Source organism: Schistocerca cancellata, chromosome 1 (assembly GCF_023864275.1).
Source record: "Schistocerca cancellata isolate TAMUIC-IGC-003103 chromosome 1, iqSchCanc2.1, whole genome shotgun sequence".
In the NCBI taxonomy this organism is placed as follows: Eukaryota; Metazoa; Arthropoda; class Insecta; order Orthoptera; family Acrididae; genus Schistocerca; species Schistocerca cancellata.
In genome coordinates, this window is record NC_064626.1 from 911,492,838 (window position 1) to 911,506,313 (window position 13,476).

Genomic DNA, 13,476 nt, shown 5'->3' on the forward strand with positions numbered 1-13,476 from the left:
TTTACAGGCACAGATCCAAGCATGCCAATGCAGACATGCTCTCACATCTTCCTGCAGGCACAGATGCAGACTTAGACACATCAGAAGCATCATGTTGTCACATCGATCCACAGGAGTTAGATGCCCTGGACCAATTCCCTTTAGATCATTGGAAGGTCAGACTGGCAATGGCAGTGGACCTGGACTTGGAGATTTTGTTGTACTACATCCACAAGGGTTGGCCTCTCTCAGTGAAACAAATTATTAGCCCAGTGATCTGCTGATACTTTCGATGTTGTCATGACTTGTTATTCTTCAGTGTGTTATTTTGCTATGCAGTGAATCAAAACAATTGCATGTGGTGATCCAAAAGGTTTTCTAGAGAAATGTACTCAGCGTGCCTCAGCAGAGTCACTGGGGTGTGATCCGTGTGAAACAATTAGTTCACAGATGTTGCACTTGGTTCAGCATGGATGCTCAAATAGAGCAGATGATGGCACAGTGCCATGCTTGTGCAAAACACCAGGCAGCCCCTCCTCAACGTTTCTGTGATTGACCAAAACTAGAAGTGCTGTGGCAACGTAGTGAGTTCATTTGGACTTTCCTGCACCCTACTGGAATATTCATTGGCTGATTGTCTTTGATGCATATAGCAAGTTTTCTTTTGCTGCTCCCACAAATTCAACATCAACACATTGAACACTCCAGTCTTTGCAGTCCATATTATGCATTGAAGGTGTTCCAGAGTTGCTAGAGACTGACAATGGACCCCACTTTGTGTCAGCAGAATTTTAGGACTTTTGTGCAGCCAACAGTATTTATCACATCATCAGTGCACCTTTTCACCCTCAATCAATTGGAGAAGCAGAATGCTTTGAGCACACTTTCAAACAGCAGACAGACAAGCTACACACCCACCACATGAGGTAACAAGGTTTGCTGCACTTTCTCTCATCTTTCCGCTCCCAACACTGCAACGGCTCTTCACCAATGGAGCTGCTCCATGGACAGTGCCACCGCACACTCCTTCAGCTGCTGCACCCCCCACCATGACTGACAGCACCTAGTCTGATCCCTCAAGCAATGTAAAAGTTAATCAACAATTTTTTTTCAGGTTGTATCGCAGATGGAAGGCCAAAAAGCATGGCAGTATTCTAAAATCATTAGGTAGATCCATGTTTCTTGTACAGGGTCCAGGAGGTTTGCAGTGGTGACATGAGAACCAACTCTGTCCTTGTAATTTGCGTGATCCTGCAACTGGGTCTTTGTCTTTGCTCTCCTGTGAAACTTGCACCACTAGCACTCTTTAAAGGAAGGATACTGTGGAGACACAGCTTAGGCACAGCAGTGGGACATTTCCAGAATGAAATTTTCGCTCTGATATAAAACTTCCTGGCAGATTAGAACTGTGTGCTTGACCAAGACTCAAACTCAGAAGCTTTGCATTTTGCAGGCAAGTGCTCTACCAACTGAGCTACACAAGCATGGCTCACAACCCATCCTCACAGCTTCATTTCCACCAGTACCTGTATAGGTACATGATAAAAGACCCCCAGAATATCGTAAAGTTAAAATTTATTAAAAGCAAAAAATGAAACACCAATTGACCATAGGTGTCGGTAAAGACATTAATTATGAATGTGCGTCATTCATTTTTCTTTGTACATGATTTTGTTTTTCACTCTCTCATACGTAGAAGAATGATTAAGATGTAGTGCTTAAAACATGAAGTATTACAAGTGTTATGTATTATAAGTGTGCATGAATAAGATAATACTTAACAACAGTATTAAGTATTTTTTTTTTATTGAAGTGGAATGGAACCAAGTAAGGAGGAAGTAAGGAGAATTTTCTTCATTTTTTTACATGAACAGGTGTCCTTGAAGTCAGCTGCCTGCATCTACAATTGAAATGTAAGAGAGAAAGTCCGAATAGCCTAAATTCATACAAGCAGAACATTTATAATAATGCAATTGTAGTATACACAAGGCCCTCGAAGTAGACAACATTCCATCAGAACTGCTGACAGCCTTGGGAGAGCCAGTCCTGACAAAACTCTACCATCTGGTGAGCAAGATGTATGAGACAGGCGAAATACCCTCAGACTTCAGAAAGAATATAATAATTCCAATCCCAAAGAAAGCAGGTGTTGACATATGTGAAAATTACCGAACTATCAGTTTAATAAGCCACAGCTGCAAAATACCAACGCAGATTCTTTGCAGACGAATGGAAAAACTGATAGAAACTGACCTCGGGGAAGATCAGTTTGGATTCTGTAGAAAAGTTGGAACATGTGAGGCAATACTGACCCTACGACTTATCTTAGAAGAAAGATTAAGGAAAGGCAAACCTACATTTCTAGCATTTGTAGACTTGGAGAAAGCTTTTGACAATGTTGATTGGAATACTCTCTTTCAAATTCTGAAGAAGGCAGGGGTAAAATACAGGGAACGAAAGGCTATTTACAATTTGTACAGAAACCAGATGGCAGTTATAAGAGTCGAGGGGTATGAAAGGGAAGCAGTGGCTGGGAAGGGAGTGAGACAGGGTTGTAGCCTATCCCCAATGTTATATAATCTGTATATTGAGCAAGCAATAAAGGAAACAAAAGAAAAGTTTGGAGTAGGTATTAAAATCCATGGAGAAGAAATAAAAACTTTGAGGTTCGCCGATGACATTGTAATTCTGTCAGAGACAGCAAAGGACTTGGAAGAGCAGTTGAACGGAATGGACAGTGTCTTGAAAGGAGGATATAAGATGAACATCAACAAAAGCAAAACGAGAATAATGGAATGTAGTCAAATTAAATCAGGTGATGCTGAGGGAATTAGATTAGGAAATGAGACACTTAAAGTAGTAAAGGAGTTTTGCTATTTGGGGAGCAAAATAACTGATGATGGTCGAAGTAGAGAGGATATAAAATGTAGACTGGCAATGGCAAGGAAAGCATTTCTGAAGAAGAAAAATTTGTTAACATTGAGTATAGATTTGAATGTCAGGAAGTCATTTCTGAAAGTATTTGTATGGAGTGTAGCCATGTATGGAAGTGAAACGTGGACAATAAATAGTTTAGACAAGAAGAGAATAGAATCTTTCGAAATGTGGTGCTACAGAAGAATACTGAAGATTAGATGGGTAGATCACATAACTAATGAGGAGGTATTGAATAGAATTGGGGAAAAGAGGAGCTTGTGGCACAACTTGACTAGAAGAAGGGATTGGTTGGTAGGACATGTTCTGAGACATCGAGGGATTACCAATTTAGTATTGGAGGGCAGCGCGGAGGGTAAAAATCATAGAGGGAGACCAAGAGATGAATACACTAAGCAGATTGAGAAGGATGTAGGCTGCAGTAGGTACTGGGAAATGAAGAAGCTTGCACAGGATAGAGTAGCATGGAGAGCTGCATCAAACCAATCTCAGGACTGAAGACCACAATAACAACAGTATACACACTTCAAAAAAAGTTATGCATCACCTCAGTTCCCAGAATTCCTGAAGATAAACATTGACTGTGGGTACTGTATCAAAGACACAGTCAATTTGACTGTTCAGAGATGTCACTAAACTTACCCAAAGATATAAACAACCATGCATGAGCAGTGCCTATTAGATGGAAGGGGTCAGACGGCTGATCAGTTCCAGCCATTCCACTACGAAAGAGGTACACAACTCGTGTTGTCTGTAGTTCCCCCATGCCTGGATGATCAATACCGCAGTTCGATCATGTTGCATTGTTACTTTGGGCCAGGAAGGGCTCTCAACAAGAGAAGTGTCCAGGCATCTCGTAGTGAACCCAAGTGATGTTGTGCTGACATGGAGGAGACCCAAGAACTGCCAATGACATGCCTCACTCAGGCCACCCAAGAGCTACTACTGCAGTGGATGACCAGCAATGCCACCATGTTGAAAATACTTTTTGTGCAACCACAGTACATCGTGTTAATACTCAAAACTGCGTGCAATACACTGCCTGAAGCACAACTTCACTCCTGATGTCCATGGCAAGGTCCATCTTTGCAACCACGACACCATGCAGCATGGTACAGATGGTCCCAACAACATGCCGAATGGGCCGCTCAGGATTGGCATCACGTTCTCTTCACCGATGAGTGTCGCATATTCCTTCAACCAGACAATTGTCAGAGATATGTTTGGAGGCAACCCGGTCAGGCTGAATGCCTTAGATACATTGTCCAGTGAGTGCAGCAAGGTGGAGGTTCCTTGCTGTTTGGGGGGGTGGCATTATGTGGGGCCAATATACGCGGCTGGTGGTGGGGCACCGTAACGGCTCTACGTTATGTGAATTCCATCCTCCGACCGATAGTGCAACCATATCAGCAGCATATTGGTCAGGCATTTGTCTTCATGGGTGACAATTCACGCTCCCATCGTGCACATCCTGTGAATGACTTCCTTCAGGGTAACTACATCATTCGACGAGAGTGGCAAGCATGTTCTCCAGACATGAACCCTATCAAACATGCCTGGGATACATTGAAAAGGGCTGTTTCTGGACAATGTGACACACCAACCACTGTGAGGGATCTATGCCGAATTGCCATTGAGGAGTGGGACAATCAGGACCAACAGTGCCTTGATTAATTTGTGGATAGTATGCCACAATGAATACAGGCATGTATCAATGAAAGAGGACATGCTGCTGGGTATTAGAGTTACTGATGTGTACAGCAATCTGGACCACCACCTCTGAAGGTCTCGCTGTATGGTGGTACAACATGCAGTGTGTCGTTTTCATGAGCAATAAAAAGGGCAAAAATGATATTTACATTGATCCCTGATCCAATTTTCTGTACAAGTTCTGGAACTCTTGGAACTGAGGTGATGCAAAACTTTTTTTGATGTGTGTACTTTGCATTAATTTTTTCCATTCAAATGCATTTTCTTTTTTATTAATATAACACAAAACTCATTTGCCACCTTCCAAACTTCACAAAAGCTCTCCTGAATTATTTGCAATACTAGCACTAGACGTCCCCCAGGCTGTGACTAAGTCATGTCTCCACAATATCCCTTCTTCCAGCAGTGCTAGTATTGCAAGTTTTGCAGGAGAGCTGCTGTAAAGTTTGGAAGGTAGGAGATGAGGTAGTGGAGGAAGTGAAGCTGTAGGAGGAAGTGAAGCTGTGAGGATCGGTTGTGAGTCATGCATGGGTAGCCCAGTTGGAAGAGCACTTGTGTGTGAAAGCAAAGGTTCTGTGTTCAAGTCTTGGTGTGGAACACAGTTTTAATCTGCCAGGAAGTTTCATTTTTTCTTTTTTTTTTTTTTTTACAACTAATATGACTCAATTTCTTTGAAAAATACCATAGTAATCATTTATTATGAAGCTATCAATGGCACATAAACAGCAGCTATGTAGTGTAACTGAGGAGACAGGGCCTTTCTGAAAGTAGTTTTTTTTTATGTTTATAAAACTCAAATTGAAATGGGCTAATACTGACTGGCATTCATGCAGAAACTAAATTATTGCATTTATAACTTTTGTAAAAACGAAAATACTTACAGGAAAGCCAGTGTAGCTTCCATTGCTGACCTTTCCTGGTGGTGTTCTGCTTCTTTTTGTAGGTGTTACAGGATATGCAGCTTTTGCACCCCAATGGAATGGATAACATGTTAGTGTCATGTTCTGTAACAGAAATAGTATATTTTACAGTATAAAATAAATTACCAAGTGTGTTATAAAGCAATAATATCAGAAAAATTAACTAGTCATTGTTTAGAAGAAGTGTTGAATGAAAAAGGAGTCCATAAATAATCTGTTGGAGACTGCAGTTCATACTGTAATTTTCATGAGAAGGCAAACAAACAAACAAACACACACACACACACACACACACACACACACGCACAAGTAGGAGGAAGGGAGAGAAAGGGATGGCTTCTCTCCCTCTCTCTCTCTCTCTCTCTCTCTCTCTCTCTCTCTCTCTCCCCTACCTTTCCCACTCCACCAATCCCCTCTGAAAAAGTGGTACTTAATGGTGTTGTTGCTTTGTGTTAGTAAATTACCATATGACATAAAAATAGAAAATAATATTTGTTATATCAGATTTATACTTGAGTCTCTTTTATACTAATTACTTGCAAAATATAAAGCTGCACAGTTTAGATTGTTACAGCTGATACAGCTACTAAGAAAAATCTATAAAAACAATTATTTAGTGTCATCTGCCAAAACAAAGGAATCATTTTAATAAAATGTGTTAACTTCTTGTAATAATATGGGAAAACAAAACCATTAATTGGTATATCAATAGATGTGCTATGTTTACCAGAACATAATTTTCATATCAGAAAGATACACTCAGCTGCAATTATGATAATACAATATTAATCTAAAGAATAAAAAAATGAGTCAGTGGAGGAGTGTGGATGAAGAATGGCCACATACAAAAATAAATGTTGAATCTGAGATTAACAAATATTGTTTCAAATTTATTCAAATGATGTTCCATAAGAGTGGGCTGGTTGTAAACAAATTAATAGCCTTGAGAGGTTAGAAGCTTCCAGACAAAAAATAATTTAAATTTAATCAAATTGTTACAATATTAATAAAGTGATAACTTGACACTCATAATTTAATGCGATTTGAATACTGCTACTGTGTCAGGTGGTACTGATTGAGATAACCTTAAGTAGTTGTTTATTAGTTTCTAATTTTTTTTTTTTTTCAGGATAAAGTTTATGCCAGTGAGTTGAATGTCACTGACAACTTGTCCGCAAACCCAAAAGTAGATGTAAAATGTATGGTGAATTGTTTATCTGACAATGATACAAAATGCTGCCAATGAAACAAGCTGATCATAAGGATTAGATCATAAAGGAAAAAGACTATATGATAGAATCACAAGTAGTGACTTATAATGTTTAGGGAGAGTTTATGGCAATAACACTAAAAAGATATTAACAAAAGAGATATATTTTATTTTATTTTATTTTTATTTATTTTTAAGGTCCATGAATCATGGATGTGACTGTATTGCTTTGATGTAGAATGTGTCAGATTATTACAGTAATAACTACATATTAATGGTTATAAGGTTTACAGCCTGACTCATATGGAAACAGATCTGTGAAAAGTGAGGTCTAAGTGCTCAGATAATATCTTAGATAACTGTACCAACAATAGTCACATGTACAAATTACAAAGCTTACACTTTAATTCATCTGATCAGTTAGTGAGATATCAATATTACATAGTAATTTGGCATAGTACCACATAAAATTAAACACACTTTTAAAGCATTACACACTGTCAAAAAATTCCTGTAAATAAAAGAAAAGCTATCTCAATAGATAAAGTTTTGGTTTTTTTTTTAAGTTTCAATTAGTTCCCCAGTGACTGATTTGACTACTGGAAATTTATTGTATACGTTTAGTACTGAACAGTGTGCTGTCTTCTGTACCACGCCGAGACTTTTTATATCTTTTTGAAGATCATGTTTACTTCTTGTATAACGATTATGATATGTACTGTTTATATTGCAAATTGCACATTTCTTGTTGACAAAGCACATAAGTGAAAAAAGTGTACTGGCATGGCATGGTCATGATCCCTAGCCATTTACATAAATTTCTACAAAACATCTATGGTGGACACTAGTGATATTTCTGATGAGCCTTTTCTGTACCATAAAGACTTCATTTGTTCATAACTGTTTCCTCAGAGTATAATGTCATAAGTGAATGGAAATATCCATATTATGCTCTTTGATTGTTTCCAAACCACAAATATGTTCAAATTAGCAAATGACAAGTGCTGCTGAATTCAATATTTTACATAGGTTGAGGGCATGAACTAACTAGTTTAGGTTGATTTTAATATGTAATCACAGGAACACAGAGGCCTCAACTCTCAAAATTTCTTTGTGATCACATGTTATTTCAATGTATTCCTTGCACTGTGTGAAACTGAATAAACTGAGTCATGTTAACATTGAGACAAGCATTTTGAAATGAACCAATCTGACGTTTCTTTGAATACAGTGATAAAAGTGTTCTCTAGACTGCAGTTGTGACTGCATCAGTCATAATGGTTGTGTAATCCACAAACAGGTTGAAGTATACTTCGTAACTGATACACTACAGTACATCATAGATTGAAATGGAAATGAGCATTTGGCGTCATTGGCCAGGAGGCCCCTTGCGGGACAGGTCTGGCTGCCTTGGTGTAGGTCTTATTACATTCGATGCCACACTGGGTGACCTGCATGCCAGTGGGGATGAAATGATGATGAAAACAGCACTACACCCAGTCCCCGAGTGGAGAAAATCCCCGACCCAGCCGGGAATTGAACCCGGGCCCATAGGACGGCAATCCGTCATGCTGACCACTCAGCTATCGGGGTAGACATAATAAATGAAGATTAAGAACTTAGGGACCAAACACTGGGTGAAGTGGTGCTCCACATTTCACTATATGACAGTAAGAGGAGACAGGTACTACTGTAGAACTATTCAGCACTATTTTCTACTTTCTGTCACCTACATATGACTCAGTCCACATCTCTACTTTGTCATTTAAGCCATAGTCCCCACCCTTCCTAGGAAGAATTTTATGATCCACACAATTCAATCTTTAGATTGGTCACAAAATATTCCAACTGGTGGCATTTTATTCGTTATGGGGTCTAGGAGACGGTTCACAAACCAGGAAAGGGACTGTTTACTTGAAATGGTCTTTTGCAATTCAAACTGATTTTTAGTAATGGTAATTGTGTTGTACACAAGCTTCTCCAATATTTTAGAAAGACTTAACTGCAATGAGACTGGTCAGTAGTTGGGATCTTCAACTTTATCACCTTTTTTGAACAGTGGTTTGAGAACTTCATATTCAAGTCTACCTACATTTAGAGACTTATTAAATACACTGATGGAAAAAGAATTGCAGCACCAAGAAGGAGTTGTGTGACATAAACAAAAGTTGGTAGGGGTGTTTCTCCAACTAATAGATGATGTCTTTTCATATTTCACACCAGTCACATAAGAGTGGTTCTGGTAGTGCCACTATGAGAATGAAAATCAGATTTGTTTTAAATACATGCTGTAATGGTTGTGAGTATTAGTTATCTCTGAGACTGGATGTGGTGAGTTGGTGTTACTCAAGAATGCTATTAAGGTGACAAAGAAACCATTATCAACATCAACACCACACTGTGTTTGAACAAGGTCATGAAATATGGCTATAAGAGGCTAGATGCTCCTTCTGTGATACTGCACAAAAACTTGACAGGAACACAGCCACTGTACATCATTGCTGGCAGTGTTGGTCACAAGAATGTATGGTTACAAGATGACTGGGCTCTGGAAGGCCATGTGGCACTGCTGAGAGGGAAGACCATCATATTCGGTGAATGACTCTGGTGCATCATACTGTATCTGTAGCAATAATCTGAGCAGAAGTTGACACCACAGTGACACAACGAACAGTTAAAAATTGATTACTTCATGGACAGCTCTGTGCCAGATGCTCTGTAGCATGCATGCCACTATTCCCAAACCACTGCCATTTGCAACTTCAGTGGTGTGAAGTGAGAGCTAATTGGAGGGCATGTGGAAGTCTGTTGTATTTTCTGATGAAAGCTGATTCTGCCTCTGTGCCAGTGATGGTCGTGTGTTGGTTAGAAGGACACCGGTTGAGGAACTGCAACCAACCTGAATATGTGCTAGACACACTGAACCTTCACTTGGAGTTATGGTCTGGGGTGCAAATTTGTATGACAGCAAGAGCACTCCCGTGGTTATGCTACACACCCTGACTGCATATTTGTACATCACTTTGATGATTTGAGATGCTGTGTTGCCATTCATGAAGAGCATTTGAAGGGTTGTTTTCCAACAGGATAACACTCTCCACATACTGATGTTGTAACCCAGCACGCTATACAGAGTGTCAACCTGTTGTCTTGGTCTGTTTGATCACCAGATCTGTCTCCAATTGGGATCATATGAATCATCATGAGACAACAATACCCGCGTCAACCACAACCAGCATTAACCAGTCCGTACATTGACCGACCAAGTGCAGCAGACAAGAAACTTCATCCTACAAACTGGCAACTGTACAACTGTACAGCACAATGAATGCAGATTCACATGCTTGCATTCAACATTCTGGCAGTTACACTGGTAATTAATGAATCAGCATTTCACATTTTCAATAGCTTATCTCATACTTACATTAATGTGGTTTACAATGTTAATCACTGAAATATGTCGCCTAGACAAATGTATTCCCAACCTCTATATCAATTATTGTTAAGTGTTGTGATTTTTTTCTGCCAGTGTATATGACAGAGATCTTAAAGAATAGATTTACAGCAGTGTTTCTGCACTTTGATTGACATATTATTTACACCAGACCAACTTTCGTGACCCCCTGGTGGGCATGACGTGTTATGTTATGGGAACAATGTTTGAGAGAATTGTGATGAGCATAGTAATTTTAATTCTGATGTGTCAATGCATCAGTCATTTCATGTTCCATGTACCTTGAAATTCAATGGAAAGATTTTGTGTGGCACAAGATGTTTGTAAAAACCTTTATGAAGATCTGAAGATGGTAACTTAGCTTTACACAAACAGACATTTTCTGCTTGTGTCTGTGTATGTGCGGTTGGATATGGGTGTGTGTGCAAGTGTATACCTGTCCTTTTTTCCCCCTAAGGTAAGTCTTTCCGCTCCTGGGATTGGAATAACTCCTTACCCTCTCCCTTAAAGCCCACATCCTTTCGTCTTTCCCTCTCCTTCCCTCTTTCCTGGTGAAGCAACCATTGGTTGCGAAAGCTTGAATTTTGTGTGTATGTTTGTGTTTGTTTGTGTGTCTATCGACCTGCCAGCACTTTCATTTGGTAAGTCACATCATCTTTGTTTTTAGATATAAATATCTAGATGTATATATATGTACTACTTTGATTGAAGTATGTGCTCTTATGAAGTATGTCCATATTTATAAACTACAGAAATAAACATGAAAAATACTTAAAAAGAATGATTTTAAACCAATGTGGATATTTTAAGAAACAGTAAAGGTAATATATACAAAGACACAATAGCAGTGAAGTAATTTTTTTAACAAAAATCAGTATAATTATAAAATAGCAAAATAATAGGTAGTGTTTTATGAAAGTTTTAAAATGCAATGGGATTCCCAAAATTTGCCAAGAATGCTTTAGAAAGTGTGATTTTATAATTAGAATAATAAATAAATTAACATGTTATTTTAGTGGAAGTATACATTTTTAGAAATAGAAAAATCAGGGCTAGTAAACTGTAAAACTGCATTTAGCAAAGAAGTACTTTTTTGGATTGTAACATTCTCAAACATGAAAATTTTAAATATAAATAACTTTTGAAACATTACGCTTTTGGAAAAATTAAAATATTTGTTAAAAATGAAAATGGGGGTTTTAAAATATGCTGTGTCAATCAAAAAACAAACAATGTTCAGCAGGATTGAATTCTGACATGCACATGGCTTACAGATGCCATAAATGATGAAGATTTCTTTAAATAAAATGTTTCCATATGAACTAAATCAGCAGACTGTAAATTATATTGTAGATAATGAAACTTAGTGAAACACTACATGAATAAGAATTTAGCAGTCTTGTGTACATATGGTGTAACGAAAACATTATATAAATAGGATAGATTGCTTATCACCATTTAGAGGAGATGCTGAGGCACAGACTGACACAACAAAAAGACTACTATACAATTAAGCTTTTAGCCAAAGGCCTTCTTCTAAGCCTGACCTCAGTGGCCACAGACTGTGTTCATGTGTGTGTGTGTGTGTGTGTGTGTGTGTGTGTGTGTGTGTTGGCTTGCACAAATATGGACGTTTTCTACTTTGAAAGAAGACCTTTCAGCTGAAAGCTTAGTTGGGTTTTTATTGTGCCTGTCCATGATTCAACATCTTGTCTATATGGTGAGTAGCAATTTATCTTTTCATAATGTTGTCATTATTCTTTCTTGGTTTTTCCATGGTATAGGTCACACTAAGGGAATCACATTAGGAAACGAGATGCTTAAAGTAGTAGATGAGTTTTGCTATTTGAGCAGCAAAATAACTGATGATGGGCAAAGTAGAAAGGAGATAAAATGTGGGCTGGCAATGACAACAAGAAAAGCATTTCTGAAGAAGAAAAATGTGTTAACATCGTATATATTCAAGTGTTAGGAAGTTTTTTCTGAAGTTATTTGTCTAGAGTGTGGACATGAATGGAAGTGAAACATGGATGATAAGCCATTTAGATAAAAAGAGAATAGAAGCTCTTGAAATGTGGTGTTACAGAAGAATGCTGAAGATTAGATGGATCAATCAGATAACTAGTGAGGAAGTACAGAACAGAACTGGGGAGACAAGAAACTTGTGGCAAAACTTGAAGGAATCATAAGATAGGACACATTCTGAGACATCAAACAATTGCCAATTTAGTATTCTAGTGAAGCATTGGGGATAAAAATTGTAGGAGGAGACCAAGAGATGAATACAGAAAGTAGATTCATAAGGATTTATTTGAAGATGAAGAGGCTTGCACAAACTAGAGCAGCATGGACTGCTGTATCAAATCAGTCTTAGGACTGAAGACCACAACCACAATCACAACAACAACAACAACAGCATTACATGTATAATGGTTAAAAGAGGAGAAAAAAATTTCTATTTATTTAAGGAGGAATTTTGACTAAGGAAGCTCTCCCAGCTTGCCACATCTCAATGTTAAATGTGTGACAACTAACTATGTTCACTATAAACAGACCTCTGTTCTTTATCAAATAGATAATTGTAGTTCTGCAGTAAACATTAATGAGGTCATGTAGGCATGAGTTCATAATAAGAGAGAAACAGCAGCTATTTAATACAGTTGAAAAATAACAGTTCTTATGATCCACTGAATGTGGTGAATGAGTAAATGAGTCTAGCAAATACCAACTTAAGTAGTGCCAAACCTTTCAACATCCTTCAGGAGTCTAGTAAAATTGTAGTCATCTGAATAATGAGCAAAAAAATTATAATGTAACGTGCCAAAAGAGGGAAGAGAAAGCATGACTGTGGAAGCTTACCCTTGAAATGCAATGTGTAGATAGCACTTTTCCACTTTGACTTCTGTAATACATGTAACCTTCCACAAAACAGTCTAAAAAGCATCAGGATATATTTATAGAAAAGAAGCAACTGGTCACAATTTTTGAGGGTAATCAGGCAGTAACAAAGTATAATACACAGCAATTTAATCATGTAGTTAATGTCAGGTGTTGGTCATAACACTGTATTTTAATTGATATAGCGAAAAGAGGTAAATAATTTAGCAGATAGCATAAAATTTACAAACTTTAATCTTCATTTCTGTAATAAATATATTGTTAAGTATAGGGGAAACCTGACAGTAAGGACATAAATTTCCAACATAGTGCTCATATTCAAACAGTTATGAATACCAAGAAGGTCTTTTTGCTTGGTAGAAGTCAAGGAA

At 38.1% G+C, this 13,476-nt stretch overlaps 1 protein-coding gene across 4 annotated transcripts in view; it reads right to left on the bottom strand.

Moving 5' to 3' along the window:
• Positions 1-13,476, bottom strand: part of LOC126191208 (cGMP-dependent protein kinase, isozyme 1-like) — a 410,062-nt gene that overhangs the window by 309,325 nt on the left and 87,261 nt on the right. For all 4 annotated transcript variants that reach the window (XM_049932023.1, XM_049932009.1, XM_049932031.1 and 1 more), the window contains one exon: positions 5,505-5,627. In XM_049932023.1, coding sequence (XP_049787980.1) covers positions 5,505-5,624 — 120 coding nt within the window. In that variant the 5' untranslated portion in view covers positions 5,625-5,627. The remainder of the gene's footprint in view (positions 1-5,504; positions 5,628-13,476) is intronic.